At 39.0% G+C, this 21071-nt stretch overlaps 1 protein-coding gene across 1 annotated transcript; it reads right to left on the bottom strand.

Moving 5' to 3' along the window:
- Nucleotides 1-6689: 6689 nt before the first annotated feature.
- Nucleotides 6690-10434, bottom strand: LOC149163227 (uncharacterized). Its single transcript, XM_089435380.1, has 2 exons — nucleotides 9014-10434; nucleotides 6690-8721 (listed from the first exon to the last, which is right to left on the bottom strand). Exons 1-2 carry the CDS (start codon nucleotides 10432-10434, stop codon nucleotides 6690-6692), a joined length of 3453 nt encoding a protein of 1150 aa, XP_089291506.1.
- Nucleotides 10435-21071: the final 10637 nt, after the last annotated feature.

Below are 21071 nucleotides of genomic sequence, written 5' to 3'. Positions count from 1 at the left end.
TGTCCAAATAAGGTCATAACACACTATTCATCAAACACATGAAAGTCGCTGGAGCATTAGTAAGACCAAAAAAAACTACTACAAACTCATAATTCCCATGCCTGGTACATAATGTTGTCTTGTAGATGTCCTCTTCTTTGATGTGTACCTGATGATAACCTGATCTCAAGTAAATATTCAGGAATACTGCTACTCCCTTCAACTAATCAAAGAAATCATCAATCTGCGACAAAGGGTACCTATTCTTGACCATAACCTTGTTCAACTGCCTATAATCAATTCACAATCTGAGAGTACCATCGTTCTTCTTCAAAAACAGCATTGGTGCACCCCAAGGCGACACACTTGGCCTAATGTATCTCTTATCAAGCATTTCCTTAAGCTGCAACTTCAATTTCACCAACTTTGGAGTGCTCATCTTGTACGATGCCTTTGATGCTAGTGCTACTCTTGGTATCAACTCAATAGAAAATCCACTTCCCTATGAGGCGATAACTCTGAAATATCTACTAGAAATACATCTTGAAACTATTGCAAAACCAGATACCTCTTTAAGACTTAAACATCCTCAACATCCTTCCCTTTGTCACTGGAAACATGCACTGCAAAGAATACACACCCTTTCCTCGAACTATGCTTTTCTTGCATAGTTGTAACTATTCTCATTGATGTAGGCATATTCTTACCTTGCAAGATTCTCTTGTCTCCATCATCATCCAAGTACTCAATATCCTTCTTGTAGAAATCTACCTTAGTCTTGTGAAGGTACAACCAATCCATATCCAAAATCATATTGTACAAACCCAAAGGAAGCACATTCATATGCACTGATGTAGGCATACCATTAGCTCAAATGCACAAGCTCTCACCCAATGATGAAATATTTTCTTAGTACCTGTAGCCAACTACATGAACCAAGACTTTGCATGCACTTCTTTACTCAAGCCACACTTATCCACCAGGTTAGGGTTAACATAACTATAATTAGATCTAGGTTCAATAAAAATGGAAACAACTCAATCAAAAAGCTTACCCTCCATCTCAATAATGTATGCACAGTGATCCGCCTGCTTGTTATCAAATGTTGCGTAAATTCGAGGAATGCTCTGCCCAACATCCCCAATTGTTTACACCTCTTGAGCACTGTAAATATGAGGTCTGCCACCGTGATACAATAGATAATCCTTCTTGTGATGATCCTTTCCACATATCCAACATTGCAATGGTTCTCTGTGACTACCTTTATTCTATTGCTCTCTAGGTTAAGATCCATGTCCCTTCTCAACTGTGTTAAACTTATTGTATGGAGCCACATTCTATTTCTCACATGCATCCTGAAGTATTTCTCACTTTGGAGGCCATTTTTCTTTGGTCTTGTCATTTCCTTTCCAGTCATGCTTAGGCTCAACCTTGCACTTTGACTGCTCATAACAATGCTTCAACTTCCCAATGACCTCCTCCAACAACCGAGGCTCATCATACTGTTAAAAATATGAAACTACGGTTAAATTCTACTTTGGACAACTCACCTGATGGATATAATGATTTCATTAGATTTATCTTCTCGAGAGTACCAAAATCAACTTAAATATCACTCAAATCGGATAAGGGAAAGTGTACTTATGAAGAAAAACCCACATGTGCATATTTGATAAGGTCAAGCCTAAAGAAAAGTGGACCACCTTGAGGCTATAAATACAAGTGCCCTCTACCTCATTTAGACACAACGATAAGACACTCTTCTATCTTGTTTTTGGTTCGCACTGGTCTAAGGCTCGTCTGCGAAGGATCAGGTTCACTCTGAGGTGAAATTGCAGGGTCTGAAGCTTGCATTTTAGATCTAGGGTTTTGGGCCATAGTTGCGGGCACAACACAGAAGGATCCAGACTATAGTCTCTCTTGTAGAAGCTCATGCATTTGACTAGAGCCTTCTAGTTTCATGTACAATTCACTATGCATGTGACTGGGAGTTAGGGTTTGCGCGGTCCAGATCTGACCCCAATTGCTCACTTTCCAGGATTAAGGGAGAGACTAGGTAACCATAGTCACTCGCATAACTCCTCCTTTGTGCGACTAGGAACTAAAAGATGAAATCTTGGTCTTTCGAAGATTTCGCTTAGTGAATGCTGGGTTCGGAAGTTGACTGTAGATAGTGACAATTCATTATAGTCTTCAAAACCAGAGTTTTGATTATATACATTGTTGGGTTCATTTCAAGGATGTTGAAGTTGCTTTGCTGGTTAGTTACATAGATAAATATATTGATCATTGTACTCTCTTTTGTTGAATTATTTTATGACGATATTTATGTTCTGTTGCATTGATGATGATATTATTATTTCTACATAGTTGCATATGTTGCTGAATAATGATGTAAATATGAATAATGTTATGATGTTATAGGGTGAACTTACTGTGTTAATGAAGAAATGAAATTATTAAAGAAAAGAACAATTTATCCCTAAGAAAAATGAACACATACTTAATCTGATCCTTAGTGCTAATGGTAGTCCACTGATAAATCTATGAACCTTTGTCTTCTCATCCTTAAGATACAACACATACCTCAACAACTCCAGAAAATTAGTCGTATACTTTTCTTCTATCATAGATCACATCTTCAATTCATAGAAGTACTTAGCCTTACCTTCATAACATCTCTGTGACAAGTACTTCTTCCTGAAGAGTCTTTTGAACTCATGCCAACTCAACTCCTTTGTCTTGATGCCTTTGATGCACTTCACATCTTCCCACCAGATTTCTGCCTTTCCCTTGATACTAAAAATAACTATCCTGGCTTTCATGTTCTCTATATAGTCATGCAGTTTGAAGAACTTCTTGATGCCAAGAAACCATTCTTTTGTATCTTCCAGTTTCTTCATCTCCCCATCAAAGGTAGGAGGCTTGGATTTCTTGAACTCGTATGGAAAGTACCCCCTCTCATTCCTCTTGTAAGGATGATAACGATTATGACCATGATGTCTATATGAAAAAGAACTATAATAGAACTCATAACTACTACCTCTCCTCTCAGTTGTATCCATCCATCTGCCACCATTGACCATGTCATCCTTGTCCGACCTATGCCCTCCATCAGACCTGCTACCATATGCCCCATTAGTCCTTTCCTCTTGTCCATAATTGATCTGTGTTTGTCCCTATCTCTACAAATTTGATAAACTCTGAAGGATGACCACATTAACCTTTGATTTCTTTTCCTGTGCCCTTGCAAGTATTTCATGTGACTGAATGATTCTGTCATTATCTGCTTTGCAACTTCTTATTTTTTCCTTTAGACTTCTCAAAGTGTGTACTATGTCAGAAGAATACTCATCTCTTTACTGCTCATCTGATCTATAAGGAGATTCATGTGAATTGCAATCCACCATTTTTCTTGCCATATCTGATATTCTTCTTCCTATAAAAATACCGTGTCAGATAACCAAATATAAACATAATCAAACATACCTCATTGAAGTTCAGGGGAGGCTATCTCGTCTCCACATACTAGTCAAGATTAGCATGACACACACACACACACACACACATATATATATAATGACACTAACATATCAACTTATCAAGATCATGCACTGTAACACTAACTACATACATGATAACCATAGCTACTACAATGCATGCATACTACTAACACACATGCATAACAATCACATCTTGCTCATCCAGTCGAAGTATTTGGACCTAGAAGCTCTAATACCAATATATGGTATCAGATATCACCCAAGGAGAATAGAAACCCGCTCTGATACCAATCTGTAACACCCCCACCCCCACATTTACCCGATTTTACAAGCCCTCTGGGTAAATGTGAAGCAAAGTTCCACTATAACATGATTCGACCTACAAACTCTAGCTAAGGAAGCAGGGGCTAAAAACTGACCACCGAATGACAACTCATAACATCCCTTAGGGCTACAAGACACTCAGGGGCCAAAGAACCAACCCAGGTGAGTAAAACCTAAGCTAGGGCTCATTTTCACTGACCTAGACTCCCAACCACATGCATTTCAAGGCTTGGGTGCGGTTGTATGCCTCCAACTGCATGCACAACACCGCCTCCATGCAATTGTGACCCAACTTTCCCAGTTCAGAGGGTGTGGTCTCGAGATCTGAGCCACAATTCCAGGCTAACCTCCAGACCACTTCCGAGAACTACCTGAGAATTCTCAGAATGATAAATGACATAATGAAAAGGCTAAAAATACAAACTAGAGTAAAAAACTTGACCTAGATAGACCAAAACATACTAGGAATTTTGTTAAACACATGGTAAACATGTGAGTGTAGGTCATGAATGCATATATGAGTATAAATATTTTTCCTTTAGCTGTGAATCATCGAGAAGGTCTAATGCCCTCTCAAGTAGCCGCAACAACACTTTTTATTCCACGCATTCATCAACTTATCAAGTATAACAAGAGCCATAGCTAGAACATGTTATAGAATGATGCTTATAACCAATATATAACAGGAATATTAACCATGACATAACAACCTATTATCACTTTGTAATTTCCCAAGGTTGTGAGAGAAACCCAGAGGTAACCAAAAAACCACTTGTAGATCAGAAGCTAGCCCTTCTGATCCAAAGAGGGATCTCTCTATTGGATTTATATTTGTTGCTTTTCAATTTTATGCTAGTTATTAGGTTCAGAGTTTGGTTTTTTCAAATGTTTGGTTGAAACTGCAAGGAAAGGCCATTAGGAAATGGATTCAACAAGTCTTAGGGCACGAAAAAATTTAGGGGTTAATATTCGGAGGTGGGCTAATTTCCCATGATTTTTCCAAAAAAAAAGATTCGATAATTTCCATTTTTTATAAAAATGGTTCGCCCAAATTTTACAATATAAAATTATTTCACCTTAAAAATTGCCAACATTATATAGAGAGTATATATAAAATCATTATAAATTTGAATAATTTTACAAATACATTAGTAACCATTTTATAGTTTGCATATTAGGGACTAGTGATATTCGCTAATGTTTTTAAACATCAAGATAATTTTCCATCCTTAAAATTTTCCCTGTCTTAAGGTGATCAAATACAGAAATAATAAAACAGATTGTAACAGGGCATGGTAGACAGGCTATTGGATCCTCGGAGCTTTGGTGGAATTAAAGGGAGGAAAATATTTAGATTCAATTAAACACAGAGCATACTAGGATGAATTCTATATTTAATATTAGTGTGAAAACATAGATGTTGTTTATAAGCCAGAGCATAGTGTACTTAAACAAATTCAACCCTTTATCTTCTTTAAACAATAAAGACAGAAAGAACATATGTAAAACTAGAAAAATAACAATTTTACAAGAGAGGAAACTTCACCAATTCCCTGACACATGAATCTGGGAGAAAATTTATGTATTAATTAAATGATTACTTCAGTACATGCACATATTTACATCAAGGATCTACTTTGTTCACATGAGTTCCAACCCTTTGTTTATTACAAATGAAACAATATATAGAATAAAACTCACCTAAACTGTTACAATAATTCTAGAATAAAATATCGAATAATAACTAAAAATAAAATAATATCTCCAATTTATCTGCTGGAAATATTGAACTGTTCATTAAACTCTAGAATTGGTTCACTGAATGTTGGAAATCTGCAAAATGATCCTCAATCTGCTGATCTTCTACTATTAGGTGTCTTAGACTGAAGATATCTTCATGCCCTTGAAATATAGAGTTGCTGATTTTCTGCCATTTTTCTTTCAACTGATAATTTTGTGCCTTAAAATCTAGGGTTTGTGAAGTTGTTCCTGAAGATATGTCAATTGCTTGAATTGACTAATGATTTTATGTCACTTTTTGACAATGCTTCACCAATGTCATAAAATATTTTGGAAGGAAATATTTTATAAATGTTTTTCAAATATTTTGTAAATGAATTTCATATTTCTCTATTTTCATGAATTTACTAAATGAAATCCTCAAAATATCTCCTCAAATAATTTTATCTTGTAAATCCATCCACTATTTGAAATTATGTCTTGTTTTGAAATCTTTTAAATCCATGTCTTGTTTCCTTCTCATGGATTTCAAAACTATGTGTTGTTTTGCCTTCCCATGGATTTCCAAAACCATGTGTTGTTTATCCATGTGTTTTTGTTTTTACTTTTCCTTTTACCCCTGTAAAATATTTGGATAAATATTTATCCAAATCTTATGTTCCCGTACATTTTTCATTCATAATTCATTTTCCTCCTTATCTCCCGTTGTTGGTTTTATAAATATTTCTTTGTGCCAACATAGAAAATAAATGAATATAAGTGACTTTTCGCTCTAGTTCAAATCCTTTTGTCAAATTTCATTTTTACTGAGCTTCCTTTTACTTTCACTTGTAACCTCATTTCACATCTGTAAGTCTCCTTTTTACCTTGGTCTTGTTCAACTCAATCTTATTCTTACTTTTTTTTTGACAGAAATGGTTATATTGTATTTATATTCCTCCTGGCTTAAATGCCAAATGTATGAATACAATGAGGATGTCTGAATCCTGAAAAGTCTCACTTATGGAAGTGAGGATGTTATTATGGCTTGAGATCTTTTTCATAGCATGAAGATCTATAGATTCTATATCCGCTATTTTCCCCCACTTGGATATACAGACAAATTTTTTTAAGATCAAGCAGTAAAACATGGCGGACCGCGACTTAAGGGATGGATTCCCATGATTCTTTTCCTTCTTTCAGCTTGACCCCGGCGGAGAGGAGGGCTGCTTTATTTGCTTCGCTGTCCGCTTCTTTATTGTGGGCTCTCAAAACATGGTAGTAGTTCAGCTTCTGAAAAGCATTTTCAAGGGCCTTGATTCTGAAAATCATCCTGGCTAGTTTAAGATCTGCAGCAGGGGAGTTAGAGACCATTGCACTTATGATGATTTGAGAGTCTCCTATAACAGTTGCTTCCCTTATGTCTAGCTCCTTTAGGGTCTTGAGGCCTTGCAGGAGGGCCAAAGCCTCAGCTTGAGTGCTGGTCATGTGTCCAAGCCCCCAAGCGAATGAGTGAATTTTTTCTCCTGTTGAGTTTAGGACGACACCTCCAGCACCTGCTCTGCCCGGATTACCCTTAGCTGCTCCATCGAAAAAAAGGGAGTACCTTGATTGTGATTTGAGCCAGTCTTGGAAGTCTGCTTCCGTTTTCCTTATTTGCCAATCTCTGAGAGGAGGTGCATTTCTGATTGCTGGGAGAAATTGTAATCCCAGGAAGGAGCCCCAAACGTTATCATGATGGGTGAGATTAGCATCATCGTTTATTTGGGACAGACATTCCTTTATTTGGCACTTGATCTTAACTTCAATGGTCTTATGGTGCTGTCTGACGTTCCTAAAGGTTCTTCTGTTGCGTTCTAGCCATAGCTGCCAGCAAATGACCTTTGGTAGAATGGCCCAAGCTGATTTGATTAACCGATTTTGAGGAGGAGGGCCAGGGTATTTGGATGCCCAGCTAGAGAAGAGATCAACCATGGAACGCGGAAGCTGGAAGGAGGGATCCAAGGAATAGAGCAGGGCGCACCATATCTGCTTGGCGTAGCTGCAATCCAGGAATAGATGCGCTGCTGATTCTTCACTATTGCTGCACAGGAGGCAGATGGAGGGGCCGTTATATCCCAGCTTCTGCAATCTGTCGAAGGTGAGGATTCTACCATGACACAGGATCCACGCGAATGTATCTATTTTGGGCCAAGCCTGACAGCGCCAGATCGCTTGCCATGGCGCTGGGTTTAAGGGGACGTGCGGTCTCTCACGGTGCTTGGCGTAGCCCTCGGCGACAGTGTAACCTTTAGTTTTATTCCCCCATCCGATTACGTCTTGAATGTTCTTGTTCATGGGCGCAAGACCGTGGAGGAGGCCTGTCATCGTGGCCCAGTCATCGACCAGGCGTTCTGGCAGATCCACTGTCTTCCAGCCTGTCCAATCGCTGTCTTTCCAGAGGGAGATATCCCAAAGAGTTCGTAACTTATTCCTTTCCATCCACTCCCGCAGCTCGCCCATTTGCACTCTGTCGCTGATCGGATCTGTGGACAGGATTTTATCAGTCCATATTTTTATTTTCTTGCCGTTACCCGGGATCCAGTAACAGTGGTTTTTGATCAGGGAGGCGGCCTTATCATAAAGCTTGAGGAAAGGCGAATTAGGCAGGCGGATCACTCGGTCTAAGCAGCTGGAGCGAGGACCACGGAAATATTTTTTTCTGAGAGTTGTTTGGGCCCAGCCAGGATTGGGCGCGACAACTCTCCAGATGACCTTTGCAGCCATTGCTACATTCAGGTGGCCTAAATTTTTGAAATTAAGTCCTCCCTCCCACAGAGGCTTAGAAATAACTTCCCAACTGATGAGGGGAATTTTTCTTTCGTTCTGCTTTCCTCCTTTCCAGAAGAATCTCCGGATATGCTCGTCCATTTTTTTTAGAATGATTGATGGAGCAAGCATCCCTGCAAATTGAAAAATAGGAAGACTAGTGAGCACTGATTTGATAAGGACGGATTTGCCAGCATAGTTGAGCCAGGTGAAGCCCCAGGCCTGAATTTTTGATTGGAATTTTTCGAGCTGGGGTAGCCAATCTTTGCTTGAGATTCTTTTGTGGACAACCGGGAGGCCCAGATATTTGAAGGAGGTCCATGAAGCGGAGGCTGCGAATCCAAGGCACCTGGAGATAGCAGAGAGAAGTCTGGGCGGGGTATTCCAACTGTAAATGTGACACTTATAGGGTGTCGTCCGTGAACAGAGCATGATTAATGTTCTTGACTCCTCTTGCTATACGCAGTCCCATAAGATCTTGATCTTGCATTTTTTTGTCCAGCAGGAAGCTGAGAGCTGAGGCTTGAATGACAAATAGCAGAGGGGAGAGAGGGCACCCCTGCCTGAGCCCTCTTGATGCTTTAAAGAAGTCCGTGGCTCTTCCATTTACAAGTGGAGCAATCCATGGCTCCGAAACGCAAGCCCGGATCCAGTTAATGAAGTTTGATCCAAACCCAAACCTGTTCATAACTTTTAACAGAAAACTGTGATTTACACGGTCAAATGCATTTGCTAAATCAAGTTTAATTACCATACCTTGCTCTTTTCGTTGAAGACTTGAGTGGATTGCCTCCTGAACAAGGGTGAAGTTGTCCACTATCTGCCTCCCTTGGATGAAGCCTCCTTGGTTCTCCGGGATTATTTTGGGAAGGATGTGCTTCAATCGATTTGCTATGACTTTTGTGATTAGCTTATACCCAATGTTACATAGAGAGATCGGCCGGAATCTACTGAAATTGCTGGCACCTTTTTCCTTGGGAATGAGGGCTAAGAAGGCAGAATTTGTGCTTCCGCCTATTTTCTGGGAGTTCTGAGATTTTCGGATCATTTTGATCAGATCTTTTTCAATAATGGACCAGCATGTTTGGAGAAATCTGGCAGAGAAACCATCCGGCCCAGGGGCCTTGTCCGGATCCATGTCATATAAGGCTTTTTTGACTTCATCTTTGGTTATTTTGGCCTCCAAGATTTCATTCATACCTGGAGAAATTGTAGCTGGGATCATGTCTAATAGATCTGAAGCTTGATGCTGAACCTTTTCTTCGCTATACAGCTTTAGGAAGTGGGCGTGGGCTGCCTTCTTTATGTCTGCAAACTCCTTGAAAGTTTCGTTGTCCACCTTGATCTCGGAAATGGTGTTATGGCATTTTCTGCTCTGCGCTTGTTTATGGAAAAAAGCAGTGTTTCTGTCCCCTGATTTGAGCCAGAGGTTTCTAGATTTTAATCTCCAGTATTCCTCTTCAACAAGACAGGCCTTATTATAGTGTTGTTGGAGATGGGCTTCTTGGTCAAGCAGATCTTTGGTGACTGAAGTATCTTCCATATGAGATTGATGATTGACAAGGGCGGCTTTGATATTTTTTCTTTCTATATCAGGTTTGGGTAGATTTTTGGCCCAATGTTTTAGAGCTCTTTTTACCCTTCTGAGCTTTTCTTCCCATATGTAGAAGGGGGATCCTTTAATAGATTGGTTCCAGCATTCCTTAACTAGCTGCATGAAATCTGGTTCCTTGATCCAGATTGGGCTGAATCTGAAGGGAATAGGACCCAGATCAAGGTGAGCTAGTAATTCTAGCTTTATGGGTTTATGGTCCGAGATACTGTTAGGGAGAATGTGCATTCTTGGTTCTAATCCCAGCAACAAATAAGAGCTTTGCATGAAAAATCTATCTAATCTAGCAGCTATATGACCTGGGCCTATTCTTTTATTGGACCAAGAGTACTTACCGGAGGAGGGTTTGATGTCAAGCAAATCCCAGTCTTGCATGAGGTCCTCCGCCCATTCTCTTGCCGGATCGTGAACAACACTGCCACCTCTTTTTTCAGACGAGCTAAGGGTAAGGTTGAGATCTCCGGCAATGATAGTATTCTCCAGATTCATGAGATCTGCTTGAAGTCTTATCGAATCCCAGCATGCTTTTTTTCCCCAGCGTTGACTGGAGAGTAGACATTAAAGATGCAATGGATTTCTTTAGTGTTCAGATTCTGTATTTTCAGCAGCAACCAGTGAGTGTTGCTGGCCTCACTGATGACTGCAAATTTGTTATCATTCCAAAGAGTACCAATACCTCCCGAGGCTCCCCTAGCGGAGACTGCTCTTGCTTCACTTTTGAACCAAAGTTTCTTGCTTGTTTGCAGGAAGACTGAGTCTTCCAGCTTGGTCTCCTGGATGAGAAGTATGTCTGGGGTTTCTGTTCTTATCAGACTTCGCATGGCTTCTTCCTTGACCTTGCTCCCCATACCTCTGCAATTCCAGGAGATGATCTTCATTATTTATGTTTCTGATGGGCTCCCTTGGAGCCTTGAGGCTGGCTTTTCGGCATCCTAGGCTTTGAGGCTAGCAATTTTTCCAGAGTGGGCTGGCTGCCTTGTAGTTTTTCCTTATACGTCTCCTCCTCTCTTTTTTCTCTGTCCGTTTTGCGGCCTCTCGTGGATCTTCTTACCGAGGCTTGGGACTCACCTATTTCTCCTTCCTCCTCTGAGTCATCTGTGATCTGCTCTTCTTCATTGTCTTCATCATTCTTACTTTTGGGATTTTCAGCATTTGTGTCTTTAATGGAGGCTGAAGGAGTGCCTTTGCTTGAAGAATCTGGGTTTTGTTTCCCAATCTCCTCTGTGGGTTCGGACTCCTTTTGGATCACTGCCTCCTGAGTTTTCTCTTGATGTGAACTGAGAGGATCAAACCTATTTCCTGAGGATGGAGAAGTATGTTGAATAGGTGGCTGTCCTTTGCTGCTAGGTCCTCCCGTCTTCCTAGATTTGTGGCGCTTGGTTTGGTTCCATCCATCCTCCTTTCCCTGCGTGGCCTCGGTGTTGGATGGGCAGCCTCTGGCGAAGTGACCATACACGTGGCATTTCCGGCATTTGAAGGGCAACTGCTCATAGTCCAGCTTCTGCAGATGCGTCCAACTTCCGACATTTATCGTAATGGCCTCAGGGAGCCCTACCTCTAGATCTACTTCTACACAGATCCGGGCGCAGTCGTATTGATCCTTGTTGTTCGCTTGATCAATAAATTTCCCGAGAGCATTTCCAATGTGACGCAGAGAGTCCCAATTCCAACAATGGACCGGGAGGTTCGAGAGTCTAACCCACAGGGACTGCGTTAGGAACATCGACTGCTGGATCAAAATCCGGGGTCCATTTGTTAAGGTACAGGCCCCGAGGACCCATAAAGTAGGGGCCGTTTCGGAAGATCAGATCTTTGTCTTCCTTTGCAGTGAATTCGAAGAGGAAGTAGCCTCTCCCCAGAAAATAAGAGGTGACGTTTTCTCTGATCAGCGGCGCCCAGTTTCTAGAAACCCAGCTCTCCGTGGATTTGGGAGACGGCCAAAGCCCCGTAAACTGGCCGATGAGGGCTCGTTCGGACAGCGACAGAGCAACTTGCATCGGGGTTTCAGGTGGAAGGGAGATCGCTGGGATATCATCCAGCTTTTTCACAAATTTCGAAGGTTCAGGGGTTTTCTTCTTAGGGAGCCCTGCCAGAAGCTGCATGAAGGCCTCCGAAGGCGAAAGGGGTGGAGGAGCAGATGGGGAACCCTGGGGGGAGCCCAGAGTCTCCATGATCTCAAGAATTATAGAGAAGCCAGACAGGATCCAGCCCAGAACTCCATAAAACAGCTCACCCTCAGGCTCAGCCGGATCCGCCCTCAGGGCCTGGGCGCGTGCACAGGGATGAGGCCTCCAAGTCCGATGGCCCGGATCTGCTCAATCCGCTGAGAGAAACAGATCGCGCAGGGAGGCGGCCAATCCGCTGAGAGAAACAGATCGCGCAAGGAGGCGGCCTGCGAGGGCCGAGGCAGCTCGACGATCTCGCTCAGCAGTCCGTGATCAGCTTGCTTCGAGCTCAGAAAAAGGTCAATCTTATTCTTACTTAGCCTAACATCCATAAAGCAATTTTATAAATATATCACCCAAGCTTCAAAGGAATCCAAGCTCCAACTCTAGAGAAATTCGATATCAAACAGAACCATTGACCTTCCCGCCATACATCATAATATTCAAATCAATACAATTAATGGTTTTTGTGGGGGATTAGGTAGTAAATGGTTTAGGAGGGGGGTCCGAAATTAACAAGAGGGTGACAACTGTAAAAATATGTAAAGTGAAAAAAATCTTTTCAAAACCCCTCTTGTTTAAATGTCAGAGGGGTTGGGGGGTCTGAAATATATCAATAACCATTGATTTAACTTTGCACATATCTTGAGGTATGAAATATTAGGGTGATTTAATAGTTAAGTGCGGGGTGGGGACACAATTTACTTTGACTTTATGGACTTTACTTATGTCTTGACATATCTAATACGATTATGAAGTGGGAATTTAGTGGATATGGTAATTTTAATGGCAAAACATAAATGGAAAGAGATAAGGTGGAGTATAAGATAAGGTAAGATAAAGTTTTATTTTATAAAATATTATTTTATTTAAAATATAAAACCAAAATAATATTTAAATATAATGATTTTATATCCCAAATAAAATTAATTTAAACTTGAATAAAACTTTGATGAGGGAAATTGAAAATTGGGTATAAAAGCCAATTTTGTTTATTTTGTTAGACCCTCATAAATGAGCTTGAAACTCTGCATACCAAACTAAGCATGTCCAAGGCATAAATGTTGCCAAAATTTATCATGTGCTAACATCGGCACCGAGGGATGATGGCCCTCCCATGGGGAAGCAAATAACCGCAACTCTAGTGCCTAACCATACATTAGTCATCACACTCCTCAACCTGCAACTTGTGACCTGTTCTGAAACTCAAACCTCTGTACAAACTGAAAATGATACCGAATATTGCAAACTGTAAAATAAACGCTGAAAAATATGCTTTCCCAGTAAGCTTATTTATGTATAAACAATACTATTCTAACAACTGAGAAACAAATGCTTGATTTCAAGTAATGTACAACCTCCAATATAACCAATCGAAAAGCTGATCCAATACCTGGGGTCTTGACTGTGTTTAAGAAGAATCAAAACTAGAGCTTGTAAGGGCACTGAAAACTGATTGTAAGCTTGATCTTCACAACAGAAACATAATCAAAACTCTATAGTGAACAATTCATCCATATAGACAACTATGGGATCATGAAAGACATGAATTATTGTTTGATTTTCAAAGTATTCTGCAAATTTGTGGTCATGCTTGGGCAGTACATATATGCTTTCTTTACCATCATACAATGTTAGTTGTGAGTCATCAGGACTATTCTCAAAACAATCCTCAACCTCAATATCAAAATATAGCACTACCACTTCTTGTTTCGGTTGACAAAGTTTCTCAAAGAAATGATTTTGACATTGTAAATTGTTTTCCTGAATTTGAGCTTCTAAGGCTTGAAGATCCTTCTCAATTTGTTCAAAAAACTCTGCTAAAAATATGGTCTTGGCTTTATAGCTACATTTGCATTTCTCTAGATAAATAGGCAAAAAATATGAGAAAGCCTCATCAATTTTATCATCATCAAAATTATCCCAACATTCCTTGAAACCTTCAATATAGATAGGGTCTGCCACATACCCTGTCATCTTGTTTAGCAAGCAACCTGATCAGCATGTAGTGGAGTCACCATGAGTGTTCTGCAATCTAGATTATTTGAAATTGGAGTCTTTGGATCAAGTTGAAACTTGATTGGAGTTTCCAGGTGAATGGTTCAGCCTTCTTGTGTCTAATCATTGTCCACCATCAGCAATTATATCTGAAACTTTATACTCTTTCTTGAGGATGATGAAACCTTGTCCCAAGTATGGTCGCCATAATGTTATCACTTCGTAATTTCCCAAGGCTGTGATAGAAACCCAAAGGTAACCACAAAACCACTTGTAGATCAAAAGCTAGCCCTTCTGATCCTGAGAAGGATCTCTCTATTGGATTTAGATTTGTTACTTTGAAATTTTATGTTAGTTATTAGGTTCAGATTTTGCTTTTTCAAATGTTTGGTTGAAACTACAAGGAAAGGCCATTGGGCAATGGAGTCAACAAGTCTTACAGTGATTAGATACAAAAGTAACATAACATGTTGTAACAGGGCAAGATAGGCAAACTATTGGACCTTTGGAGCTTTGGTGGAATGAAAGGGAGGAAAAGATTTAGATTTAGTTAAATATAGAGCATACTAGGATGAATTCTATATTTAATATTAGTGTGAAAACATAGATATTGTTTATAAGCCAGAGCAGAGTGTACTTAAACAAATTCAGACCTTTATCTTCTTTAAACAATAAAGACAAAAAGAACATATGGAAAACTGGAAAAATAACAATTTTACAAGAGAGGAAACTTCACCAATTGCCTGACACATGAATCCTGGAACAACTTTCTCTATTAATGAAATGATCACTTCATTACATGCACAACTTTACATCAAGGATCTTCTTTCTTCACATGAGTTCCAATCCTTTGTTTATTACAAATGAAACAATATATAGAATAAAACTTTCCTAAACTGTTACAATAATTCTGGAATAAAATCCTGAATAATAACTAAAAATAAAATAATATCTCCAATTTATCTGCTGGAAATATTGAACTGTTCATTAAACTCTGGAATTGGTTCATTGAATGCTGGAAATCTGCAAAATGATCCTCAATCTGCTGATCTTCTGCTGCTAGGTGTCTTAGATTGATGATATCTTCATGCCCTTGAAATCTAGAGCTGCTGATTTTCTTCCATTTGTCTTTCAACTGATAGTTTTGTGCCTTAAAATTTGGGGTTTGTGAAGCTGTTCCTGAAGATCTGTCAATTGCTTGAATTGACTAATGATTTTATGTCACTTTTTGGCAATGCTTCACCAATGTCATAAACTATTTTGGAAGGAAATAATTTATAAATGTTTTTCAAATATTTTGTAAATAAATTTCATATTTCTCTATTTTCATGAATTTGCTAAATGAAATCCTCAAAATATCTCAAATAATTTATCTCGTAAATCCATCCATCCACTATTTGAAATTATGTCTTGTTTTGAAATCTTTTAAATCCATGTCCTTCCCATGGATTTCAAAAATATGTGTTGTTTTGCCTCCCCATGGATTTCAAAAACCATGTGTTGTTTATCCATGTGTTTTTGTTTTTACTTTGCCTTTTACCCCTGTAAAATATTTGGATAAATATTTATCCAAATCTTATGCTCCTGTATATTTTTCATTCATAATTAATTTTCCTTTGTGCTAATATCCAAGAAAATAAATGAATATAAGTGACTTTTTTCTCTGGTTCAAATCCGTTTGTCAAATTTCATTTTTAATGAGCCTCCTTTTACTTTCACCTGTAACCTCATTTCACCTAACCTCTAAATGTGAGCATTAAGTTTCAATGCTTCCTTAGGTTAATTCAATAAATTTTAACAGTTGATCTTGAATTAGGTTTCAATTCCAAGGCCCTACTGCTGTCATCTGAAAACTCCTATATGCAGCTGTATGAGAAAAGAAATCTTTCTTCGATGAAAGTTAACACTAATTGAGGGATAGAGAGCACACAATCAATGCAACAATCAAAGAATGAAATCTTTCACTAATACATGTCCTAAATGCACTTAATCTTCCCTTAACAACAAAAGAAGTTTCATTTCATTTCCAATGCTTATGATGATGCAATTCTAGCTTCTCAATAATGCTACTAATGCAATATTTTCACTTAAGTAAACTAGAATGATGTTCTTCTTTTCATAAAATGCAAAATGAATCTTTCACATAAATCACTTTAATGGAAATTTTCACAATTCCGAACAAACAAGCATCGATCAAATCCAAATCATGATAAATGAAACTAAAAGAAACTTCTTCCCTGAATCGAACAAGCCAAACACATAAATGTTTCAATCGACAAACCAAGCAATGTAATCTATGCTCGGAAAGAGAAAAGAGACACTCAAAATAAGAGAACAAATGAGAGTCTTTCACTCATTCAATTGAAAATGAAGCAATGAAGAGGCTAGGACTGAAAGACGGGCTAAACGAAGTAGCAAATCAAAAACTTGAAACAATGAGTGAATTAAAAAATGAATGGAATTTGACCTAGATGTCCTAGGGTCATAGAAACCATCCAAAAACATAAAAATCAAGCAATGAGACTTCAAGCCAATCAATCAATCAAATCTAGCAAGCAACGCATCCTAGTCACTTATGGGCAGAAGAAGAGAGTCTCAGGGTCAAGACACACTGGCACTGGAATAGGAAAAAACTCTGATTTTTTCTTAACTCAGAGATTGACATGACTTTTGGGTTGAAAATAATGCTGATTGGTGTGACCGGGATGACTGTCAAGCTAAAACTAGCGCTGATAGGCCTGATCGGCGTGACTATTTGGCCAAAAATAGCATTGATCGAGGGATTCAAAGAAAAAATAAAAAAGAACTTCACACAGGGCCAGACTTAACACATCATAGGGTGGGCTGGTGTCTATATTCCTTCAAACAAGTCAATACAAATCCAGAAGACCATAAATAGACAAACTAGGCACACAAGTAGAAAAAACAGAGTGATGAAAAGGAGATGTATTTCCCCAGTATGGTCGGCAATTTGTGGAGTAGGAGTATCCTCTCTACACATAGAGACGATCCATCTAGCCCAAGAGAGTGGGTCTAGCCACAAAAAGAACAATCTAATGTAAATTTCTTTAGATTAGAATCAAATAAGAGGGCCTACATCTTATAACACTAATCCACTTGATGGTGATCTTGCTTCCTTGCTCTAGCTTCCTTTCGTCCCTTTCATTCAAATACCTAAAAAAAACATGCAAGAAACAACAGCAAACGTGATAGCATAAAACCAAATTCAATCTACTTAAAAGGTCAAGGAGTTCTAAGCTATCAAATGTAATATTACACCCGATATAGAAAATAAACCATTAGTTGTATTAATATAAACTTTAAAGAGAAATATAATCGAAGCCTTGACATTGGAGATCTCCTTTGCAATATCCAAGTCCTACTACGCACCTTTTCAGCACTATTTTCCTCCCCTAGCTTGACATGAAATGGCTTCCAAGCTCTAACTCTCTTTCCTCGTACTAGTATTTTGTCATCTAAGACTAATATTCTTCTATCAAAAGCTAGAGATTTCATAATTTTGCAGCTTCACTATGTGTTGTATTGTGTGTATTGTAACCATAAAGGGTAAGATGAAGTGGTTTATATAGGGAGAGGAGGATAAGAATGACATCCACTCAAGGGGGGAAGAAGTTCTTATCTCCTTGGGAAGGTCCACTTTTAAGGGGCAAAGAACCTTATATGGAGTTCTCGGCCCTTATCTAACCAAACGAACATTGAGCACATTGCCACTAGAAGTTTCTAGACGTGAAACTTTGTTTCCTTTTATAAAAATTTTCCAGAAGTAGACCGGCACAGGTATTGGGCTAATAGTAGCATCGATTGGCGTGGGTCATAGTGTTAAACTCTGCAAATGGGCGCGAGTGAGACACTAGGAAAGAGCATTGATCTTAAAAACTAGGTTTTAAGAAGGATTCTCTGGAAATGTTCTGAAGGGAGGGGGACTACTTTCTTCAAACTTCAAGGGATGCAAGAGCATTGGTTTCTGGTGAAAGTATAACACAGTAGTCACTACTAGGGTTATCCGGGATCAGAAACAGGGAGTGACAAGAGAGTGACAAATTATTGTGTAACATAACTGAGTTGGAATCTTTCCCCATAATCCTCTAAGGGCTCATCATGTCCTAATGTCACTCTAAAAATTTCCTCTTTGGTATCTTGGGACCTGCAGTAGTCCCTATACTTGTTGTTGAAAGCTTGTTTCATCTGAGACCAAGTGGTGATACTATCCCCAGGTAAACCCATGAACTAGCACAAGGCTGCATCCTTGAGAGTGGATGGGAATAATTTCAACATCTCATCATCAGAGGTGTAATCATAAGTTCTGCATATGAGAACAAATTCAAACAAAAAAGTATCTGGATCTTCTTAGGTCAAGCCATGTAAGTGAGGGAGAGAAGAGGGGCTTATGTTTTTCATCTTGGCATCCCCATTAGTTTCTCTGATGGGAAAATCACCCTCAATTCTTTCTCTGCCTCCCCTTTCATTTCTATTTTCAGCCATTTTGTCAGTTGGAATGGTTTCATATTCTTCCTCTATAGGCTCTTCAAAAATCATTGGTTGTTCGCCTAAGGGATCCTCTAACTCATAGCCACCGAAGAAGAGGGAAGGTTGGATGTTTGAAGTGGTGGGGGTATTTGGTAGAAATTTTCCTAAGTTGTCCCTATTCCTACGAAGCATGAAAGGAAGGTTTTTTTCTTTTTGAGTTTTAAACTACTCGCAGAATTGAAAGAAAACAAAACTGAATTGCAACTATTTACTGAATGAAACTAATTGCAGAATGAAAGAGATAAGAAAAGGAGAAAGAAAGCAGCAATCACATCTACTCAGACACCTCCCTGGCAACGGTGCCAAAAAGTGCTGAGCAACATTATTACAGCAAGGATGATACAACTCATGGGGTTATCGACTTTACTTAATCAACACGGGGTTCGTACAAACTTGGAGGTGACAATGTTGTATACATAAATAGATGTAATCGATCTACTCCTTGTCACTGCAAAGCTAGGGCTATAGACCACTAGGGTTTCTCAAACCTGCCTTCTATTGACTGGAAGAAGTCTAATTACCAATTTGGAGAAGGGAAATTTACCCTAATTGGAAGAAAATAAATGTTTTCTATTGCATGAAGGAAAGACTAAAAGAAATTCTTGCAAAACAACATGAAATCCTTTATCTCCTTGCTAACATACTTTGCTTGCAAAATAACCCTACTTAACACATGTGAGGTTTTAACTAATCTAAGCATGAAATCTGATCTACGTAGTGCTAATTGTTGTCTGCAAGAATAAATATAAAAGAAAATTTTCTTTTTCATCATTTTGCTTGCAAAATGTAAAGGCTAATCTTGCTTGGTTCTTTGGTAGGGGAGACATGTGTGGAGAAAAAGGAGGACAATGGTCCAGATGGTTTGGAGGGCAAGTAGGGGCCTAATCCTGACTTTAGTGATGATTTTTCTCAAATCGGGCTCAAAACAAGCTACTACAGGTTTTCCTACAGGAAGTACTAGTTCACCTACAAGATCCCCTGTTTTACTACAGGAACATACCAAAAGCTTGGGGAATGGTCTAGAAGGTGGGATGGAGCTTGGAAAAGGTGAATGAGGAGGGAATAAGGCATGGGAGTGGTAGGAACTTACTTAGAACTCAAGCCAAAGCTTTAATATGGTTGGATTTTCTCAACGGAGATGACAAGTTTTCCTCATAAGACAAGAATTTGAATTGAGACCTTAGTGACTTTTGGAAATCATGGGTGGATATGGCTTGGCTGAGGCTGATGAGATGAGGTCTCCCTGCAATTTAGAAACTCTTGCAACAACAAACATAATTCTTGGAATTCATACATAAATTCATCAAAGACAAGAAGGGTTTATTCAAATAGAGGAAAAAAATAGAGTTGTCACCATTTACTTGCTAAATTCATGCATGGAAGTGCTTGAAACCAATATGGAAGCAAGATGAGATCAGTGTAGAACCTAAGAGATTAGAAAATACCAATTGCAACTTATCTATGAAACTGAAAGATAATGACCTAATTAGCAAGAAAACCCTAGATTACACAAAAAGAAAGAATTCTGTCTTTTTGGGCTATATGAGAAGTGTTCCTCAAACCATGATCCCTGCAAGGGAGAAATGAGGTGAAAACCACTTGCTGTCAGCCTTTTTGGAATATATTCTTATCACTACAATGCTACTATTAGAACTATCCACAAATGGAAGCAAACTAATTAAATCTACCAATACTTCCAAATTAACAACACCAAAATAAGTTTAACACTAACTATGAATATAACCTAAGCATACATATACAACAAGAGGAGCCTTTGCTGCTAGGGTTAGGCACTAACCCAAGAGCTTCAGCCCTTTGAGTCAACTCAGTGCTAGATCAAGGGAATGCTGCTCATTTTCATTAAAGAAGTCAGAAATACATAAGAGTGCTTGGTTACAATGCTTCAACTCGAACACTGCTTAACTATATTGAACAAAAAATCTAAATCCTAATGAGGCCCTTGGCCTCTTGATTTATATAACTGAAGTTACCAAAAACTTCCTTAAATTTAGGGAGTCTTGGCTCCATTCTCGAGATCAACTGGTATTCAACTTTAACTGGCTTGGCTGCCAATGAACTTCATGACTCGGCTACTTGCAACTTCGAGCTGATGAGATTTGATTAGGAACCTTCGAGTGAGTGAGGAGTTATGGAGGGAGATCATGTCTCCTAGAATCCCTCTTGCTTGTCTCCATTCGAGTTCCTACACTTTAATTAGCCAAAATTTGCTCCAAAACCTGCAATCAATGCACATTAGACAACTAGACATGACATCTCATCTTTAATCTCCTCATTAAGAAAAACATAATTAAAACATGTAAAGAATGATGAAAAATGTTGATTTTAGTAAGCTGGAGGTGCATTAAGGTCCATATAATTTACCCATTGATGAGCCTCATGATTGGGTCTGAAAAA

This window comes from Pinus tabuliformis, chromosome 5_2 (assembly GCF_031772625.1).
Source record: "Pinus tabuliformis cultivar Carrire ecotype Pingquan chromosome 5_2, CPIR1, whole genome shotgun sequence".
In the NCBI taxonomy this organism is placed as follows: domain Eukaryota; kingdom Viridiplantae; phylum Streptophyta; class Pinopsida; order Pinales; family Pinaceae; genus Pinus; species Pinus tabuliformis.
The sequence above is the reverse complement of the archived record's forward strand: the minus strand, read 5'-3'. Positions and strand labels throughout refer to the sequence as shown.

What these genes read in the sequence shown, in the direction of transcription:
- LOC149163227 (XM_089435380.1), bottom strand. Translation starts at nt 10,434, where the DNA reads ATGAATCTGGAGAATACTATCATTGCCGGAGATCTCAACCTTACCCTT. An exon ending in CTGTTAAAAGTTATGAACAG is followed by an intron (nt 8,722 to 9,013) that starts GTTTGGGTTTGG and finishes TCACATTTACAG; the next exon opens with TTGGAATACCCCGCCCAGAC.